The sequence below is a fragment of the Cyclopterus lumpus genome, chromosome 24, assembly GCF_009769545.1.
Source record: "Cyclopterus lumpus isolate fCycLum1 chromosome 24, fCycLum1.pri, whole genome shotgun sequence".
Lineage (NCBI taxonomy): Eukaryota > Metazoa > Chordata > Actinopteri > Perciformes > Cyclopteridae > Cyclopterus > Cyclopterus lumpus.
Window position 1 is genome coordinate 17,550,929 of NC_046989.1, and position 20,788 is coordinate 17,571,716.

Sequence of the window (20,788 nt, forward strand, 5' to 3'; positions counted from 1 at the left end):
TTCAGTGATTTTGTGAATTGTTTTGTTTAAATATCAGGTTTCATTTATTTATATGTATTTATTAATATGGTCAACACTTATTTCTTTATTCGACCAACACACACATTGAAGTAGTTCTGGGCGGGTGGGTTAATGTGTTGCAACCCAATAACAAAAAAAAAGCAGAATACAATATGGACTTTGCGTTGGTCCAATGATGATTTCCAAATTTCATCTTCAAGTGTAAAGCGGCATTATTTCATTAGTACAGTAGCATATTAGAAAATAAATGAATAAATAACATGCAAATAGCAAACTACCTTTGAATACATAAATTATTAAGCAGTAGCTGGCTACTTGCGATAGCCAACGCAGTAGTTAGCTTGGTGTAGCAGCCCTTTAAGCTAAAAAAACAAACGTGCATATACACGCTAATTTGGGTGGGAAAAGGGTATAACTAATATTCTTAACTGAAGACTGAAGGCGCTACTACCCCGATAACTATGTAGGAGAAGGTGTTATATATACTCCATATGAGCGATGACGTGATGTCATTTTGAATTGAACAGCCCCTCCCCGCCCCGTCCTTACGTGACAAAGGAGCTGGCCAGCAGGCCGACCATGCCGACAGCAGCGCCGCCCACCGCCGTAACTCTACAGCCGAAGATGTCGGTAAAGACGCTGACGATGGGGGAGCAGAAGAAGATCATCCCCATGGAGAGGGAGCCCACCCATGCTGCAAGAGAAGAAAGAACGTGTAAAGGGAAATCTCCCACAACAAGCTGGAAGTCAGAGTGATTATCGTTTCACATGCAAAACGGAAAGCTGTCTCCGGCGTCGTTCAACATTAATGCTACAGATGCTGACAACGAAACAAAGCCCAGTGATGCAATAACAACACACACACAAACACACACACACAAACACACACACACACACACACACACACACACCTTACAGGTCATGAGTTTCCTTCTTTTTTTAATCTTGTTCATTAATCATATTATACATTGTTTGTGTTTGTATCTCATTTTTCTTCACAACCTTGAAGAGAGCGGGTTCGGTAAAAGCCACCAACCTCTCCGAGCAATAAGAGACGGGCAACAGCAGGAACACACATTGACAGGACACAGGAGTGACAGAGTGGACAGGAAGGAGTGATCAGGAAAACACTTGGGCACGGCCCCAACACTGAGTACACAAGTCCACAGACACCATGGGGATGTCATCTCCCTCCTGGGTCGGACAGACGGTAACATCTCTCTTCACTTCCTCAGTAGACTCACAAATGACTCAAAATTATCTGGGCAACAAACTTAACGCTAATAATGTTGCTAAAAAATAAAACATCACGCCACGTCATCAGATTAAATTCACTATTACCGTGGAGCGGTCCAGCTTTTTGGTGAAATACAACTAGAAATAATGAGTATAATCTCTACTGCCTGAACAAGCTCTGTTAGCTCATGGTTAAAGAGGAACTCCGACAATTATATACATGTCAGTTTCCTGGTCGACCTATGAAAACAGTTGTGAAAGTTTCTGTGGCTCTGGAAAGGATTTGAAAAAATAACCCTGATGATGTCATCAGGGTTATAAACTGGGGTGTAGAGTTTAAACAACTTGGTCTATTGGTTGCATTTTGAGAAACGTGGGATCCAGTGTTTTTAGAACTTCACCATCATTTTTTCTTGGAAGTTCCCCCTCGCTATGAATGCTAAATCACTGGGGTGGCCCTAAAGTAGTGTCATATTGCCAAACCCTAGGTTTGGATTAGCATAAACTCTCTCGCTACTGCTTTACCTGCACTCACTTACCAAACTCTGTGAGACTGGCTTGTGTTTTCTCAGGCAGAAGAAACAGCGGTGGGCTATTTCAGGCCAACCATAGTTTCTTTATTTATTTTTTTCATTGCAAGTCAGATCTGCCTCTAAAAAATGCCAGCGGAGCTAAAACTCTGACGATCGGGGCGACCAAAGGAAACACCCTCAGTGTTTGCTTAATGCTTGGTCAGCAGTCTTCTGTGAGTGTACGGTTGAATGCCACTGTCACATGCTGCAGCAGACCTCTGATTCATTTATGTTAAGATGCGCAGGACACATTTACAGCAATGCAGACAGGCAATTATTGGATAATGACAGCATTGGAGGGCTTGATATCTTTGAGGGATTCATCAAAGAAAATAAGAGCAAAGGCAGAGTCAGAGAGCTTATATCTCTAAGGTCTTATCACAAGTTGTTTCCATTTATTTAGGACAAATGGGCGGGCATGTACGTGCAGCTGAGATATACTGGGAACATCCGTCTGCTCTTGAACTACTTAAGCTTTGAACTAAATATCAAGCTTTGAGATACATTTTTCCAGCTTTTATTCTTATCAAGAAAAAGAGGCAAACACGGAGATGGGGTTTGGAAAAAACAAGCAAGGACCGTGGCAAAACAACACAAGCACACGACTGGCTCAAGCCGTGCCCTTTGACCAGAAAGAGGATGGGGAAGCCGGGAGTAAGCAACGTGTTTTGGTCCAACGAAATCTCGCATCCAGACACCGTCACAGCATACGTGTGACGCAAAAGCTGTTTTTCTCAACTCAGAGGGAAACATGTGGGGGAGGGGGGGGGGGGGGAGGGACAGAGCAGCTGGAGTGTTTTTGTTACCTGTTTTTCTTTTTTGCGGGAGTAACGGGAGACCCCTGTGTCAAGTTTCAGGGTAATTCCTGTTTTCACTGCTGTGTCTTTATTCTCCCTGAATCCTCATCTCATCAATACTCTCAGGTTGCCCCACAAGATATGAGGTTTTGGGGTAGCACAGGAACACAGAACAAAACACCTGCTACCATTACAGGATTAACCACAACTGCAAAGTTTGACTGGAGAGAACACCATTGTTTTAATGCACTACAGTCAGGCCAGCCATTCTGCTAGGCTGTGATGATATTTGTTAAGAAAATCAAACTTGAACATGAATAAAAGCTTGCTTGTTTGTTTGTCCGTGTTCAACGTCTCAGTTTAACGTGTCATCATACCATTGCTAACTTTAGCGAACACGCAAATAAGTGCAGCTGAGGCTGATGGGAATTAGTCTTGCTCACGAACAAAAGTTTGACCCGATGATGGCAACAAATTTCAATTTAATTCAATTCAGTTTATTTTGTATAGCGCAATATCACAAATTACAAATTTGCCTCAGAGGGCTTTACAATCTGTACACATACGACATCCCTGTCCCAGGACCTCACATCGGATCAGGAAAAACTCCCCAAAAATAACCTTTCACAGGGAAAAAAGGGAAGAAACCTTCAGTAGAGCAACAGAGGAGGATCTCTCTCCCCGGATGGACAAGAGCAGCAATCTGTACATATGGATGTTCCCGCGGAGAAAAATACTGACGCGTTACCTATATTTAGTTACCGTTTTTTTCACTCGGTACATGCTCTGGTTTCACAGCCAAAGCTTCTCAGGACCTATTCCAGACACTGTCAGCAAAAATGCCCCAATTTCAATGGGGTCCTCTCGGCCAGGTCTCATATTTGTGGGGATATCAGCCCGCTTTAAGCAACATAATGTAATAAATGGCAGTGAAACGAAGAAAAGGCACAGAATCCCTCAAGGACAACAGGAAATTGCTGTTGTGGTTTCATCTGCTGGCCCCCCTCGATTTAAAAGCATTTACGCTTCAGACAAAGAGGAATTCTAGATTTAATAAATGCAATATCAGGATTCCCTCCGTCCCGGTGACATCCACAATCTGCTGCGGGCCCCTGCTTGGACACCGACAGACGAGGCCGAGTTGCCTTAAGTCGTCTGTCTGCCTCGTTAAAGACTCCTCGCTGGAAGCCCCTCTGCTCTGAACCCAGTCACCCCACAACTACTGGATCTACAGCCATGAAAACGGCATGAAACTCTCTGAATTCTTGAACTGCAGACTCTAAACTCTGAGATCCCAAACTGCTTTTGTCTGACTTCCAAATATAACATCCAAATATATACATAGATACATCCAAGTATCTATTACTTTTAGCTACATACAATGGAAACCGCTCATAGTGATCACAGTTAGTGATCAACCGCCGGATCAAAAAGCTTGGGACATAATCATGTTTCACCAAAATCAAGCAAATCTGGTTATTTAAAGCCCTGTGCTGTGTTATAGAGTATCTGAAATATACACAGTACAGTAAGTACATTTGTACACTACTGTAATTTGAGAAGTGTTTGAAACGGTTGTGCTGTATGACATAAAACAGTCAGTGAAATTATTTAAATAGCAAGCGGTCATCACTTTGTAATTATTTGTTGAATATACAAATGCCAGTTACATGGTAATTTGCATGCTAAATTAAAAATGGGAAAAAGAAATGGGTTATAATAATCATCTGCCTAATGCAGATGGTACCAAATTCAGTACTTTCCACTGTTCAACTGTTTCTTTTTTCTTGCCATTACTACAGTTTATTGATTACTTTAAGATAACTATTTAAAATGTGTAAGTATTACCTTTTGCTAATTATTTAAAATGTTTATTCATTATTTTAAGATAACTATTTAAAATGTGTATGTTTGACCTTTTGCTAACTATTTTAACAGTTTATTTATTACTTTTATGAAACTATTTCAACTATTTAATCACTACTTTAAGCTGACTATGGTTGGAAACCACTGTCCGAGAACATCAAATAAGACCAAGTGTGTGGAGCACTGAGAGGCCTTGTGAATCCCCGATGACTCCTCCTGCATTAAAGCAGCTGGTTGGTGAGTTATCTATTAACCAAAGTAAATGGAACAGCTAATGGACAGGCATACTTGGCTGATACTGCAGTAGTGTGACAGACCATTTTCCTGGCTTGGTCCAATAAACAACATGTCCCTGTGGCACATTCTAGGAATCTGTTGAATCTGTTCCGCTCAGGCGGAAATCTCGTCCCACATCAGATAACCACTTAAAACTCTGGCATGTCGCAGGCTGTTGCACTAGAATATAAACACAAACTGAGGAGGAAGAGGTGTTAATAAATCAACTGCCAACAAACCAGAAACATGACCAGATGTCCCTCTGTGTCGCCACCACATTCACATGGAACAGTACGGGGATCATCGTTTCACTCTGGCTATTTTGCCATGATGTGCCGTTATATTAACCAAACTGTCTTTTTCCAAATGTTGTCTTTGTAATTGCTGGTAAAAGATGTGAGATAAATAAATATGGTGCTTTATGATTCGGACACAGTATATGGAGTTCATTTATGGATTAGGATTTTATGAACAAAGCACACAATGAATATATAAAATAAGATGCTGTAAACTCAACTATTCAACGGTATATTAAGGTAATACACCAGCTGTAATAATAAAATGCTGCTTATCAAAAGAAGTCCAATAATATGTAGGCTATACAATAATATTACTCTATGAACCATTCTGCCCTACTAACGTAAAACCTGAATGCAGGGTTTTACTTGAGTACTTCTTCCACTACTGTATACAACACATCACTTTTTGCATTTGACAGGACCATTTCTCTATGTGTCCAGATTAACTTCCCAAGTAGCCTCAGCAGCAATCCATGTTACAACATAATAAATCCCTGAAATGAACAGTCAAAACTGTTCCCTAACCCTAACCTTAACCCTAGCCCGGGATCTAAGCTCGCTGGACGAGCCGAGGCGATGCCCACTGGGCTGGACTGCTGCTCGAAGGACCAGCCAGCTCACATTACAATTACACATTACAAAGTTTTAGACCCACTGACCCGGGGTCAGGAAGTTGACTGTGCTGTACTAATCCTACGGCTGGCTCGCACAAGGCAGAGCATATTTCTCTTTGGTGAAGTGGGCAAGAGCCGAGGGAGGAAAGCTAAGAAAGGGGCAAGTAAAGGTGTAGAATTGTCCTTGCTTTTCCCAGCAGGCCTTGGATTACGTCCTGAAGCCGTGGTCTGTGTTAAGCTGAACACGCTTGGCACATAGCTAAAACTCGTTACTAATATCCCCCCTAAGGGCTGCTGGAGTAACAGCCACAAGAGCAGGAACGAAACATGTATTCCTTGTTTATTATTGAAATGGGCTGGATAGAGGAGGAATCTTTTTAAAAGTCCCCTGAATTAATCATATTAATTAATTAAACCCTATTCGGACAGGATTAGCCCAACGGGAGGAGGCACACTTGCAACAACAACAAAATAAAAAGCCACTTGCATTTAGTTCATTCAGATTAGAGTCTTCAAATTTGATTGAATTTAAAAGACATAAGAGACAAACCCAACGAGCCACAGAAAACCAAATACAACAATATCCACTGGCTGCGCAGCACTCTTCTTGACTATTAAGCTCTAGCTCATGCTCATGTATAAAATTGGTGGCGTTCCCCTTTAAGACTGATTCCAGTTTAAACTCACATTGTTTTACAGGGAAGGTTAATATAATCATTATGGGCAGATATCCAGGCTTTTGGTCACATTCAAGTATGTCAATTCTGATACATGTAGGCCTCCTAACGCCTGCAATAAATAAGAAAACCAGTCGGAGCATGAGTGGATGTAACAAAACAAAAAGGTTCCTGCAGGTGAAATCAGACTTTTCTCTCGACATGGAGACACCTGAGATTCTTGACTCTTAACTTGCACCCCTTTCGACAAACTGTAGACTTTCTGTGGCCTTACAGCACAACAGCCAGTCCTGTTAAAGTATGGCTCTACAGCTGTTGCTCTTCAATCACAAAGACCTCAGTCACAAACCCCTAATCAGGGCCTCACGGTGCTGCAGATACACATCTGGACATGAGTGGGCCGTATAGAACTGCAACCATAACTCCATCTCCTGCTTCCAGCAGCTGGAAGCCATTCAAACTGGGCTGCTCCATTAGAGGCTCTTAGAGGGGGGGAGAAGCAGTGAGAAATGCCAACTTTTTTCTTTTATTTTGGCATCCTCAGGTTTTTCGGGCCTCACGGCACAGGAAGTGAAACCTATTGCCCAATGACATGGCGAGAAAGTTGGGGAGCGGCCACGGAGTGATTTATGGATGTGCAAGCAGAGAGGAAACATATGCATGTTTTTGGAATGGCAGTGGATGCAACCGATCCATAGTAAAAATGTGAAATGTGAGTTGCAGTCCGTGTCATGGGAACGGGGAATGGGGTGGTGTGTCATGGTGCTGGTTGGTGATTGGGGGAGCCTTTCATCCGCCCACTTTCTTTTGATTGCAAGAGTGTGGCTCCAGGCCACGGTTTGGATGCGCCTCTCATAAGGTCTTCACTCAATATCTCCAGAATTGTCCGTCTGACTGGCATCTGCTTTAAGTCTGAGAATGCAGCCACATCAAAGCGTTACACTAGTTTAGTGAACTGCTTGCAAAAGTATACAAATAAGAAAACCATTAAAAGAAATATTTTCACTTCACTCATCCCAAATCTGTATTTAATGTTGAGCTGTCCGGGACCAAAGAAATTCTTCTTGCATAAGTTTTTTGTTGACTAAGCACCACTTTAAATATGGTGGTTTATCATGTGTTCATACGTGTCTGGGAAGTGAGTCATTCAGCATGAAGAAAAAAAGCATAACAAACGACTAAAGAAATCTTCGTTGACTCAGATCCAAGTGACCAATAAGTCAACTAATCGACTGAGAGGAGGCAGCCCTTATCTCTTCTTGCTGAAAGAAGATGCTTTCAAAACACTTAATTCAGTATGCTAAACCAAAACAATGAACAAACACACTCTCAAACGCTCCATGGCTTACATTAATAGCTTAATTCATTAATTAATCATACAGTCATTTGATTCTTTGTTACTATAAAAATAAATATTGATTACAGCCACGTTAGCTCTTCAGAGTTCTCAAAGTGTTAAAGCATTAAACTCTTTAAAGTTACTATGAGGAACATTTTATTTTGTGTTGATTCTGGCGGTCCCTATGGACAAAAGTGGTAGTATTTCCAAGCACCAGACTCCCTTTAGGAAAGCCTCTAATTTTACTGCAGCAGTGTCTGACAGTCTGGCCTGTGCAGTCCTTGTTCTGGTTCTCCCGTGCCCCCCTTCCCCCTACCATGCCCAACAATACGGCCTGGGCCCCATATGCAGTGCAGTGTCGGTGTTGGCTCCCAGCTAGGGGCCGGTGGAGGGAGGAAGGTCTGCTCGTGAACGGAGGTGTGTATGTATGTATGTATATGTATTAAAAAAAGCATATAACCAGGTAAACCAAGTAATAGTTCAGGCCCCTCAGGAACTGACGAGGATGCATGCCATGTGCAGGAGGCCAAACAATTGGCCCTCGTGCCGCCATTGAAGTGCTGCTCTGCCTCGGACGTGTTTACCCTCTCGGCTTTATCTCTTGACAACCTTCAACTAAACTCGGGGGCCCAAGCATAGACACACACGCCCGAGATCAAACGGCCTGTCAAACATTAACCGGCGTATGCTTAAAACCTGCCACCGTTCATCGGGATCCATTCGATCCATGTTTTGTTTTTGTTTTTTAAACTTGAGTTGCTGTTACAGCTCCTGACTCCACTCCTTCAAAAGTCTTGGGGAGATACAGAAACAGGCATATTACAGTGTAATCCGATGACCACTTACTTAATTTAATAAGACTGTTTAAAAACAGGGAGGGATGACTCCTGGGTTGGATACTGCTGGGAAAGGGATGCTACTTTCAGATCTCCTTGAGAGCCAACCTTGAAAGATTAAAGCAAGACTGTCACTTTTGAATAAAACAAATAACACATTCGTCCTACTCCTCTCTTCAATGACTTTGTTATTGTGCTATTGTTACACTGTATGTTAGCATCAACCATCATTCTGTAGTTGCCACTTTTGCCTCAGTGGCATACAAATCATATTCTAGACTTCAAATAAAAAATTAAAAAACGTTCTTTTGAGAAAAAGAAGATATATTTTTAAAATTAGAATAATGATGCAAAAATGATCATTCCCTCCGATATCGTGAATCACATCACAATTGCAACATCAATCAAAAATCATTATAACTAGATGGGTTTTTATTCCCAAATTGTTCCACGCTTTCTAACTCTCCACGAGGAAGCCTAAAAGCTTATTTTCATTGTGTGGAATTTCTTGATTAATCCTTGGCTTTTGGCAGAGAACATTCACATGTCATTTGACCTGGTCTCCCTTATAATCTCAAGGTGATCCCTGAACCCATGAGTGGAAACTGATTATTTGGAAAAGGTTTCACAAAGATTGCCGCATGACAATTACCGTCGCAAAAGGTCTCAGGGAGATGTCTGAATTTTGATTAGCTAAAGCAACGATGACACGTTGCAGTGAGCTGGACAAGGCAGCGGAAATTAGAAGGGAGAAAAACTGGTCATCAAAAAAAAGATAGAGGAGGCCTTGCAATGAAATGCTTTCCTTCTTGTTAATATGTAGAAGAGTTAACATCCAGTCTGAGTTGCACAAACCCACATGGGTCAGGGTCCTATTTCTTGTCGGTGGATTTACAGCTCCCATCACTCAAACTACGTTTCATCTGATGTTGACAGGGGCAGGTCAAATTCCAGCCAATCACTGGCAAGTCAGCCGCCTCGCTGCAGCGAGGTCTGTTCCTGTGTGTGTGTGTGTGTGTGTGTGTGCGTGTGTGAGAGAGTGTGAGTGTGATTGATCGCAAAAAAACAAACATATCCTGGCTACCTCACGCTCAGCGTGACGGGCCGAGTGATACTATAGGACAATATTGTTCACCTTAGCCATACAGTCAGTGTGTCTATTTCACATCCAGGGACAAAACATTGGCTCTGTGTGTCGTCCTCCCCTCCTTTCACACCGAGTGAAAATAATATTCAGCCAAAATATGGTCAGGGGACTTCTTGTTGTTGATATGAACGTCGGTCAACTGTGTGAGTTCAGGGTTACTACTTTACCTCACCTCCCGGGTCTGAGCCTAAGTCCACACACTGCGTCATTTTGAGAAAAAGTGGGCAAGGGGCTGCGAGATTGAACCACGCCAACCTCCACGTGACGAATGCCTTGGCGCATTGTCAACAAACAGGACAGATACAGTAGCAATGTGGAATGGGCATTGAATATGATGGATTTACCATTTATGGGGCCACCAATGAGACTACACCGCCCCTCTGCCGGGAGCAGACCGGGGACCTCACTGTGCCGTCATATCAGTTAGTTTATAGCTTAAAAACATGCTGAGGTGTAGATTTAATCTTTAAGATTCATCTAAACAGCACAATTAAAGGACTCTCGACCTCCTGTTTGGTCCAAAGGTCTTTAGCTGCTCTAAAACCAGATGACGGGTGAGTGGCTTTCCTGGCACCGGGCCCAGAAATAACCCCATCTGGCATTGCCACAGTGAGGGAACCAGAGCCTGGAACACAGATGTGAAGGCCACTGACCTGACGGTTCAGGCCATTCTATGGGCTGAACCTCCCCGCCCCAGCATTGCGCACTGTGATTGGTTGATTGTGATTTAAAATTTCAATTTTTTTTCAATTCAATTCAGTTTATTTTGTATAGCCCAATATCACAAATTACACATTTGCCTCAGAGGGCTTTACAATCTGTACACATACGACATCCCTGTCCCAGGACCTCACATCGAATCAGGATTTCCCAGTTGTGTGCGCCGTGAGAAGACAACAGCTGCCCCGTGAGAGCTATGAACTACAAGGCATCAAACTGCCCGTGCAGGGCTGTTCGGATCATGTGATCACACGGCTTCCCTAAAGAGATATCGAGGGTCTTATTCAAATTAATCCCCCCCCCCCAAACCCAGACTCACAGTGACCAAAAGGGGGTGACATGAACACATTTTATTTTTGTTATTTTTGTCATAAAAGTAGATTTTTGGAATTGAAATGTCGGACATGGAATACGCACCTTTAAAAGTAAGATTCTGTAACTTTCATACAACTCTTTGAGAAGCTGTTAATCGATCCTTTAGACTTCCTGAAACTGACAGCTGCTCACACATCTTTTAAACTTAACATAAAAAGCCCTAAAAAAAGGAATCTACAAGTTGGTCTGACAAAGGTAAAGTAGGTCAAATGGACTCCCCAAACCCAGACTATACGTTAGATATTGAAATAATGTTTGTTGGTTTAAAGAAAAATGCAGGTGGAGGTAGTTTTGAGAGCATATGCATCAGCATGCAAGTTTGAATATGAGGAGAAGAAGCGTGTTGCAACATGTCCTCCGTCGGGTCTCACAACACAGTGAGATCAGATGGGTTGTTAAATGTGTAACTGCCAGTATTCCAATTCAAGAGACAGGTTTCTAACAGGACCATACAGTCATGTGAAATTGTAAAATTACACTCGGGACGAATAGAGTCAAATTAAACCAGATAGCATTGTCCCCCAAAACAAAGTCACATTACAGGCATACGAACATCACAGGCCCCTTTGGCTTTTTGATGTCACCAAGTGTCAGACCAAAGTAGTGTCATATCTTCAGCGCAGACAGGGCTGGTCTCTTGCATGGCTGAGATAAAGTCACACTTGTGCTAAGCCTTCTGGTAAAACCTCTGGGGTAAAAGCTACACCCACTAATCTTCTTGAACGACAGTGCCTTCTATGTTTCCCCTCTAGAGTGGGGGCAGCAGAAAGTAGAGAGACGGGTGTGGCCGAGGGCTGCAGTGCGAGAGAGGATGGAAGGGAAAGTGTTGTCTTAAGATAAGTGGGGTCCTGTCCTAAGCCGGGGTATTTAGCTCAGACTCCAATGGGGACTCCTGTAGCGACAAGCTCACGGCAGACAGACCACAGACTGTACATAAGAAGTGGACAAAGCCATTGTGACGTCACCCATTGGTTTGTGGACCGCCATTTTGAAGCCCCTCGAGGTTGGCAATTTCGCCATTGCTATCCTTTTTTTTTGTGCAACCAATGAACAGATGTTACCATATTTTGAATGGAGAGGAGTGATGTAGAGACGAATGCGGCTCTGGTAGCAACTGGTCAATAACAGTAAGTCCGACCTAAAGCATAGGCCGTATAGCTGGGCATGCCATGGAGGACCCAGAACCAGAACTGATCAAAGCAGACTGTCTGAAAAGGAAATCTGGTGCTTGGAAACACTTCCACTTTACAAAATGAAAGTTACTTGTGGTAACTTTAAAGTTGTTAGGGCTGCAGCTGCAATACTTTCATTGTTGACAAACTTAATTTTTTCGGCGAGTGGAACCTACAAACACAAAGATGGCTAACATAAACTATAGGCCGATGCCACACATGAATATTATTACACAGCAGTGTTATTTTGACCGTTTCACTTTTGCATATTATCGCCCTGCTGCTATTGAGTAGTTGGCTATTTATTTTTATTTCTAGAACAGATTCATGTAAGTTTGGATTGTATGTACCCTATATTTCTTTCAAATGATTTTCTATTGCAGTAGCTCATAATAAGTCCATCTCAATCATTGGAACATGGTACTGAGAGAAAACACTGATCTAATGTGTCCAGCTGTAACTTATCCCTAAGAGATCTCACCAAGAGAAGTCGTCTTTACAGTGCCATCAAATATTTTGATCGCACTGGGGCAAAAACCCCAATGTAACAATACGGAGGAAAGTGATCCCACTTGAATGATTCATGATGTTTATCATGTCTCCCTGGCCTCTCATCCTGCCTGCAAGGGCGTCTCAGGTCCCCTCCTACCGCCACTTCCTCTGTGCCGGCGTCCAACTTCGACAACACTTGACAAGCTGATTAATCTGCGTCACCTCCCCCTCTCACGACAGGAAGACCTACTGCAGAGCTCGGTGGTCTCGGCCCGAAGCTGCACTTCACTGTGGGAGCACACAAACCTGGGGAAACACATGGACGAGTGTGCGCTCACGTCAAGAGGTGGACCAGCGAACAAGGCGTAGCAGGAAATGCGCTGTTATTGTCATCCGAGGAGTGAGACGGCAGGACGCGGGCTAAATTTAAACCATGCACCTTTAAATCTAAAAAGTCTTCCGCGTCATGCGTCTCCATCTGAAACGTGGCTATCGTTACAATTAGAAAAGCTTGGTGTCCCAACAGTTGCCAACATTTCTACCACAGGGGTGTTATTTTACGGGAGAAAAAGCTTTTATTTATCTTCTGCTGGCATGTCAGAGGAAGTGCAACAAAACAGGATCATTAAATGTGGACTCCTAAATATTAGATATCTGTCATCTAAAGCTGTATTAGTAAATTATTTAATATCAGACAATCACATTGATTTATTGTGTCTTACTGAAACATGGCTGAGCAATGAAGAATATGTCAGCCTAAATGAATCAACTCCTCCAAGTCATATTAATACTCACATTCCTCGAGGCACCGGCCGAGGAGGTGGAGTAGCAGCCATCTTTGACTCAAGCCTATTAATGAATCCTAAACCTAAATTAAACTACAACTCATTTGAAAGCCTTGTTCTTAGTCTTTCACATCCAACCTGGAAAACATTACAGCCAATTCTATTTGTTATACTGTACCAGCCACCAGGTCCATATTCAGAATTTATATCTGAATTTTCAGAATGTTTATCAAGTTTAGTCCTTAAAACTGATAAGGTTATTATTGTAGGAGATTTTAATATTCATGTGGATATTGACTGATTGCCTTAGTACTGCATTTATCTCATTGTTGGACTCGATTGGCTTCTGTCAGAGAGTACAGAAACCCACTCACTGCTTTGGCCACACCCTCGACCTTGTTCTTGCATATGGCATTGACATTGAGCATTTAGAGGTCTACCCACAGAACCCTCTTCTGTCAGACCATTACCTCATAACTTTTGAGTTTATACTCCCGGAGTATACACCGTTAGTCAAAAGTTTATACGCCAGATGTCTAACTGACAGTGCTGTAGCTAAATTTAAAGAAGCCATTCCTTCTGCATTTGATTCAATACCACGTCTCAATGTGACGGAGGACTCCTGTGCTAACTTTAGTCCATCCCAGATTGATCATATTGTCGATAGTGCTACAGGCTCACTGAGAATGACACTAGACTTGATAGCCCCACTGAAGAAAAAGACAGTGAGGCAAAGGAGGTTTGCTATAACCCTCAGACCCGCGACCTAAAGCAAACTTCACGAAAGCTCGAAAGCATATGGCGTTCCACCAATCTGGAAGAATCATGCTTAGTTTGGAGAGATAGTCTTAAAACATATAAAAAGGCTCTCCGTAATGCCAGAGCAGCCTATTACTCATCTGTAATAGAGAAAAATAAGAACAACCCCAGGGTTCTCTTTAGCACTGTAGCCAGGCTGACAGAGTCACAGCTCTGTGGAGCCGTGTATTCCTATAGACCTCAGTAGTAATGACTTCATGAACTTCTTCAATGAAAAGATTTTAATTATTAGAGGCAAGATTGATGATCTCTTGCGCTCAACTACTGCCGATCTGTCATCAAGAGGAGTGGCCTTGGAAACGCCTGTATGCCCCGGTGTATATTTGGATAGCTTTTCTCCCATTAACCTAGACCAATTGTCCTCAACGGTTTCTACTTCTAAACCGTCTACCTGTCTCTTAGACCCCATCCCAACGAGGCTGCTTAAAGAAGTGTTGCCTTTAATTGGCACCTCTCTGTTGGATATTGTTAATGTGTCTTTGCTAACAGGGCATGTTCCACATTCCTTCAAAGTAGCTGTAATTAAACCTCTCCTGAAAAAGCCCACTCTTAATCCAGAGGTGTTGGCTAACTACAGACCGATCTCTAACCTCCCCTTCCTCTCTAAGATCCTTGAGAAAGTAGTCGCAAATCAGTTGTGCGACTTTCTACATCAGTTTATTTGAGGAGTTTCAGTCAGGATTTAGAAAACACCACAGCACAGAGACAGCACTGGTGAAAATTACAAATGACCTCCTAATTGCATCAGATAAAGGACTCATCTCCGTACTGGTATTATTAGACCTTAGTGCTGCGTTCGACACCATTGATCATGACATCCTATTACAGAGACTGGATCAGTCGATTGGCATTTCAGGTAACGCACTAAGTTGGTTTAAATCCTATTTATCAGATCGATCTCAATTTGTATTTGTAAACGATGAAGCCTCAATGACCACCAACGTTAATCACGGAGTTCCACAAGGTTCTGTGCTTGGACCAATTTTATTTACCTTATATATGCTTCCTTTGGGCAATATTATCAGGAAACACTGCATAAACTTTCATTGCTATGCAGACGATACTCAATTATATCTATCGATCAAACCAGAGGAGACCAACCAGCTCGCTAAAATTCAAGAATGTCTTAAAGACATAAAAACATGGATGACCTGCAACTTCCTGATGTTAAACTCAGACAAAACTGAAGTTATTTTACTGGGCCCTGAACACCTCAGAGATCAATTATCTGGTGAAGTGGTTTCTGTAGATGGCATTGCCCTCGCATCCAACACCACTGTAAAGAATCTTGGCGTTATCTTTGACCAGGGCTTGTCCTTTAACTCCCACGTTAAGCAAACCTCCTTCTGTTTCATGGATTGGAGTTCCATTCATACATTGTCATATTCATGTAATGTGTTTATGTAACTTTGTAAATGCTGTTCATTCTGTACACATGACATTATTACATTACATTACATGTCATTTAGCTGACGCTTTCATCCAAAGCGACTATCATGTTACATTAACACACTGTAGACACAGCTACAGGGAACAATTCAGGGTTAAGTGTCTTGCTCAAGGACACATCGACTAGGGCAGGGATTGAACCACCAACCCCCTGATTGAAAGACGGCCCTACTAACCACTGACCCAGTCAATAGATGTCGACCCACAGTCGACATCTATTGCATCTGTCCATCCGGGGAGAGGGATCCTCCTCTGTTGCTCTCCTGAAGGTTTCTTCCCTTTTTTCCCTGTCAAAGGTTATTTTTGGGGAGTTTTTCCTGATCCGATGTGAGGTCAAAGGTCAGGGATGTCGTATGTGTACAGATTGTAAAGCCCTCTGAGGCAAATTTGTAATTTGTTATATTGGGCTATACAAAATAAACTGAATTGAATTGAATTGAATGAATGACAGTTGTGACCCGCGGTACGGTATTCCTCCTTCGCACAAATATAACGAGTTGGCGTGAGTGGTGAGAAACCGTGTTGCCACGCTGTGGCGGGACACGTGTTGAAGTGATCTAAATAGGTGTGAAAAGAGAGAATGCAGAAAGATGGAAAAGTAGGGCAGTGCAAAAATATCGACATAGCTTACTATCGCTATATCTTTTTAAGAGATGGTGTATCGATATGTTCGTGACTACGATCGTTACATTTTTATTATTTAAAATGTCCTTCAAGTTGCCTCGAATCTCGGTGTGGGTCAAACACCCTCCTCCCCACGCTCCTGGAACACTAGATGACGGTGCCTATTGCTTTCTAAGCTACGGCCAGTGACCTCCCGGCCTGTCACATGATCCGGACAAAATCACAACATAGCGTCTCACGAGCGAACGACCGTATACTGTAGAGCGGCGCTATGTGATCCCGACTCATTCCCGCCTACATGGATGTAGCAGTGCAGTGCCATAGGAAGAGGTGTCAAAACATCGGTCCTCCCTGTGTATTTTAGTAAAAAGAGTGTTCCGTGACAATAAGAATACAATATGCACTTTCAGTTCAGCGTGTTCTCTGCTGAGTGACTATGTTTAATGCAAATACCTTTTGTAGTTTTGATGCAATTTATCTGCCGAGTTGTCAATATGTTAATATGTCAATATGATGCATGTATTAGATTATCCAGGTGTACTTTCAGCTTTATTTTCACATAAAAAAATAAAAATAGAGTATTGCAATATGTATTGTATCGTATCACAATATATCTTATCATGACCCAAGAGTTGCTTGCCAATACACAGCCCTAGAAGAAAAAATTAGAATGGCCGCACTACTTGGGTTAACCAGTTACTTTTGATTAAAAGTCCAGCACTTCAACTTTCCTTCATTCACTTTTCTTGCTTGAAGATGCTCGGTGGAGTTTTCTTGCAAACAAACAATATAATTGTTAATTTCAGCGTTACTCGTTACAGATGACCTTCAAACTAATTTGATTCCAGCGTCATCTGCACAAGCCTTCTTGTAGTCATCTTCTCTGCCTCTGTTGCAGTGCGTTTCATTGGCATTGGTTCTGTTAACAACCAGAAAAAGCAAGCAGGTTAAGAAACAGTGATGCATTCTGTCGGTCTGTCCATCACCCTCCTCCACTCCGTTTCAGTACTATGGACAGCACCGCAACTACACATGCTAAATTGACCCTGTCATAGGCCCCGCCCCCCGCTGCTACTCCATCACACTCTGAGATCTACCACTGTCACTAACTGGACTAAACTATTTGTGGAAAGAAATGTTAACATAAAATGTTGTTAAAATGTCAGATCAAGATGTAAAATCTAACCACTACATCAACGTGGCGATCGAAACAGAAGACAATGAAATTAAAGTTCAACAGCGGGTAGATCTTTCTTCACTGTGACAATCATTAAAAAGCTAAATCTGCATGTGTAGACATTCAGTATAGCGTAGCATAGAAGTGCTAACACCAGTTAATGATGTGCGAACAAACTCTGCTAGTGTTGACTTCACAGGTTGTTTTTTTTACATGGAAACGTATTGTTTTAAAAACGTACACCTCATTTGAACCTCTTCGGGTAGCGAGTATCACTGCGACGCAACCTTTTACCCTGACGGGCTCTGAATTCACAAAACCAGCCTGAACATGAGGAAAATCTGAAACCATTGCGTGAGAGTCTATGGAGTGGAGCCAGATAGTCGTCTGTCTCTTGTTTCTGAAGACCTCACAGAGATTATATATATTTTAAACAGAACCAGAAGCATAACAACCACAATGAGACAGCGAAGTGACCAGTAAGATATAGGAAATTCTGGTTGCCATACCTGTGGGTTTTTTCTATTTTTTTTAACCAACCTGTTCTGGGCTCATACCTGACTGGGCCTAATCTTTAGCACATTGGTTCTGGCAAATTCCAACAAACAAAAAAATTCAAAACAGAGCTGCAGTCAAGTCCAGCTTTTTCGCCATTGAATCAATTCCAAAATGAGTCATGGTCAAAGGTTTGGAAAGGTCGAAATTATTACGAAACAAGCTGAATTTGAACCAAGGCAGGGGGGGGGAATGAACTCTGGGCATTAATTAATGGGTGGTGTGTGTACATTAGGTTGGAGTGCAGACTATATGTATATCCGTGCCAGATGAAGCGATGACAGTAGCAATAATACAAAATAGTTTCATTTATTTAAAGATAAATGAATGGATTTTTATTAAAGTGGATATGTGTAGATCTTTTGCTAGATTGTCATTGTGAACAAAGTCCAGCATCAAAAAGCAAGCAATTAGTTTAAAAGCAAGTGGCAATGAGTTACTGTTCCAAGTATCCATAAAGTATTAAGTATAGTGTGTGTTGTGTGTGCGTGCGTGCGTGCGTGCGTGTCTGATCGCAACATTTGTTGCTCTCAAAACAGGTCACAGGAAATGACTTAAAGACATTATTGCTGTAGTTACTTTGTATCAGCATGAGTGTCCGCTGCTGATTATAGCTGAAAAGCAAAAATACTTTTTAACCCTTCTAGCAACTATAAGAAAAAAGTTTTTTAAAAGAAGGGATTCTGTTCCGAAACCATCACATTGAATTATTGTTAAATATCACGCGCGCACACTATAATCTTGTGACTTTGAACCCCCCCCCCCGTGCGGTCAACACAGCCTAATTAATGTCTGTTAAATGATTTAACGCAACAATTACTTCTTCTTTTTCTTCAACTTTTAACCCCCCAGCCGTGCCGTTTAACCACAGGCATGTTGCTTTAGGCGCCTCCTCTCTCTCTCTCTCTTACAAGGAAAGGAATACATTACTTGCTAGCTGACATTAGCTTACATGAGGCGCATGCTTCAACTTAATGTGCTCACGAGCGCAACGTTTACTACGACTTTAATTCACCGAGTCACGCCGAAGAAGCCCTTCCGAGGAGCCCGTTCGGACCTTTCTTAAACATATACATAGATATATCTATCTAGTAATATATATAACAGTTAAATATTTACATATATATACATATAACTGAAGTTCAAATAATTCCGTTACATGCTGACTTTTACGTAAATGGGACCTTTAGACGAAGCGTACACACTCTACAGTCCCGAGCGACCCGAAGTTGCCGGTTGCCTCCCTCCCCTCTAACCCAACCGCCGCTCGCTCACCTGTCTTGAAGCGGAGGTCGTCGTCCTCCTCGGAGCCGAACTCCCGGAGGAGGGAGATGAAGAGAATACCGAAGGCGTTCTGGATCCCGAACACCGAGCCGTTACACCACATGGCGGCTAGCATGACTATCCAGCCCCAGCCGCCCTCGGGGTGCACAAACTCGACCTGCTCCGTCCCGGGAGCCGTGGCTTGCTCCGGCACGGCCACTCTGCTGTCCCCGTTCTCCTTCTTCTCCTCCGCGGGCACCTCATCCTTACCCGTTGTATCACCTTCTTCTGGCACGTGATTCCCGCCTTCTGTCATTGTTTATTATTATTATTATTATTATTATTGTCAGGTTTATATCGATGAGCAGAGGAGAAACTGCAGTGCGCGCTGTCCTTAATGTCTGGAGCTATGTCACTGTTCGCCTACAGTGACAGGTAAGAATGATGAAAAAGTTAAATTTTTATATTATCTCTGAACACTGTCGCGTTTACGGTGAAGCCGCATCAATTGAGGTGAAGCCGCGGTAGGAGAGTGGCGCTGGTTCCTACAGTAGCTGTCAAAAAACTGCTGTTGCAATATTATAAATAGACAGCGCCGAGGGGGCGGGGCTCCGGGGAACCCTGCTGCTGATTGGACGCCCGTCGTTCAACCGTGACGAAGTCGCAAAACGAGTTGAATGCAGACGCACTACTTGGTTTAGCTCGTTTTGCACGACTGGCGATTTAAACAAAAAAGAGAAGCTAAACCTGAGACACAGCATCATGTTTTTCCTCCATTCGGCTCGCTTGCTGTGGTTATGAAAGGTCTCACATCCCTCTTTTTTTTCCAGCTGCTAAAAATAGACAAACCGCAAAGCAAGCAGATGGACAGAGATGCAGGAGGATGTGTGCAGAGAGCAGAACGTGACAGGGAAAAGTAGGTGATTGTGGTTGGAGATCATAAGACAAAGAAGCCAGAAAAAGCTAATATGATCCCCTTGGAATTATAGTTACTAAATAGATTGACACTAGTTGGTATAGGAGAATTAATGTTGTCAAATAGTGTTAGTAATTTGACTGGAAACTAGTAGCTAATTGTGACCAAGTGATAGTGAAGTGGTACAGGAAGCCATACACCCCCCTGTGGAGGCAGCCTCTTGTGATGTTCAAGGTTTTATGAATGACAGTGATTTATTTCCTCATAAACATTGTAAAGAGTTTAGAAAGAAAGCCATTTACACTTTTATCCTTAGTTATTATGGAGCAGTGGGCTACACCTGGGGAGCTTTTGCAATACACTTTAAATGAACCATCATGCTGTATTGAAAAAGACTTCAAACTAGAGATTGAGACCATAAACAGGGTCGGTTGTAGCTCATGGGGAGAGTGGTCATCCCGTAACCACAAGGTACCCGGTTCGATCGTGTCCTTGAGCAAAATCGCCCCAGGTGTAGCCCACTGCTCCATAATAACTAAGGATAAAAGTGTAAATGTCTTTCTTTCTAAACTCTTTACAATTTTTATGAGGAAATAAATCAATTGAGAAGTAGTGTCATTTTCTCAGACTTCTATACAATAGTACTTAACTTTAAAACCAGTCACCCCCTGCTGGCCAATAGAAAGAATGCAAGTTTAAGGCACTTCCACATTGGCAGAAGTGAGTAGGAATTTTCCTGTTTTCCATGAGCAATCACAGTC

General features: G+C 42.5%; 1 protein-coding gene across 1 annotated transcript in view; it reads right to left on the reverse strand.

Annotated features, from left to right (window-relative positions):
• slc16a10 (solute carrier family 16 member 10) overlaps positions 1–19,680 on the reverse strand; it is a 30,375-nt gene extending 10,695 nt beyond the window's left edge. Inside the window, exons 1-2 of the mRNA XM_034527068.1 lie at positions 19,124–19,680; positions 571–715 (exon numbers count right to left, since the gene is read on the reverse strand). Of these exons, the coding sequence (XP_034382959.1) occupies positions 571–715; positions 19,124–19,427 (449 nt within the window). The 5' untranslated portion in view covers positions 19,428–19,680. The remainder of the gene's footprint in view (positions 1–570; positions 716–19,123) is intronic.
• Positions 19,681–20,788: the final 1,108 nt, after the last annotated feature.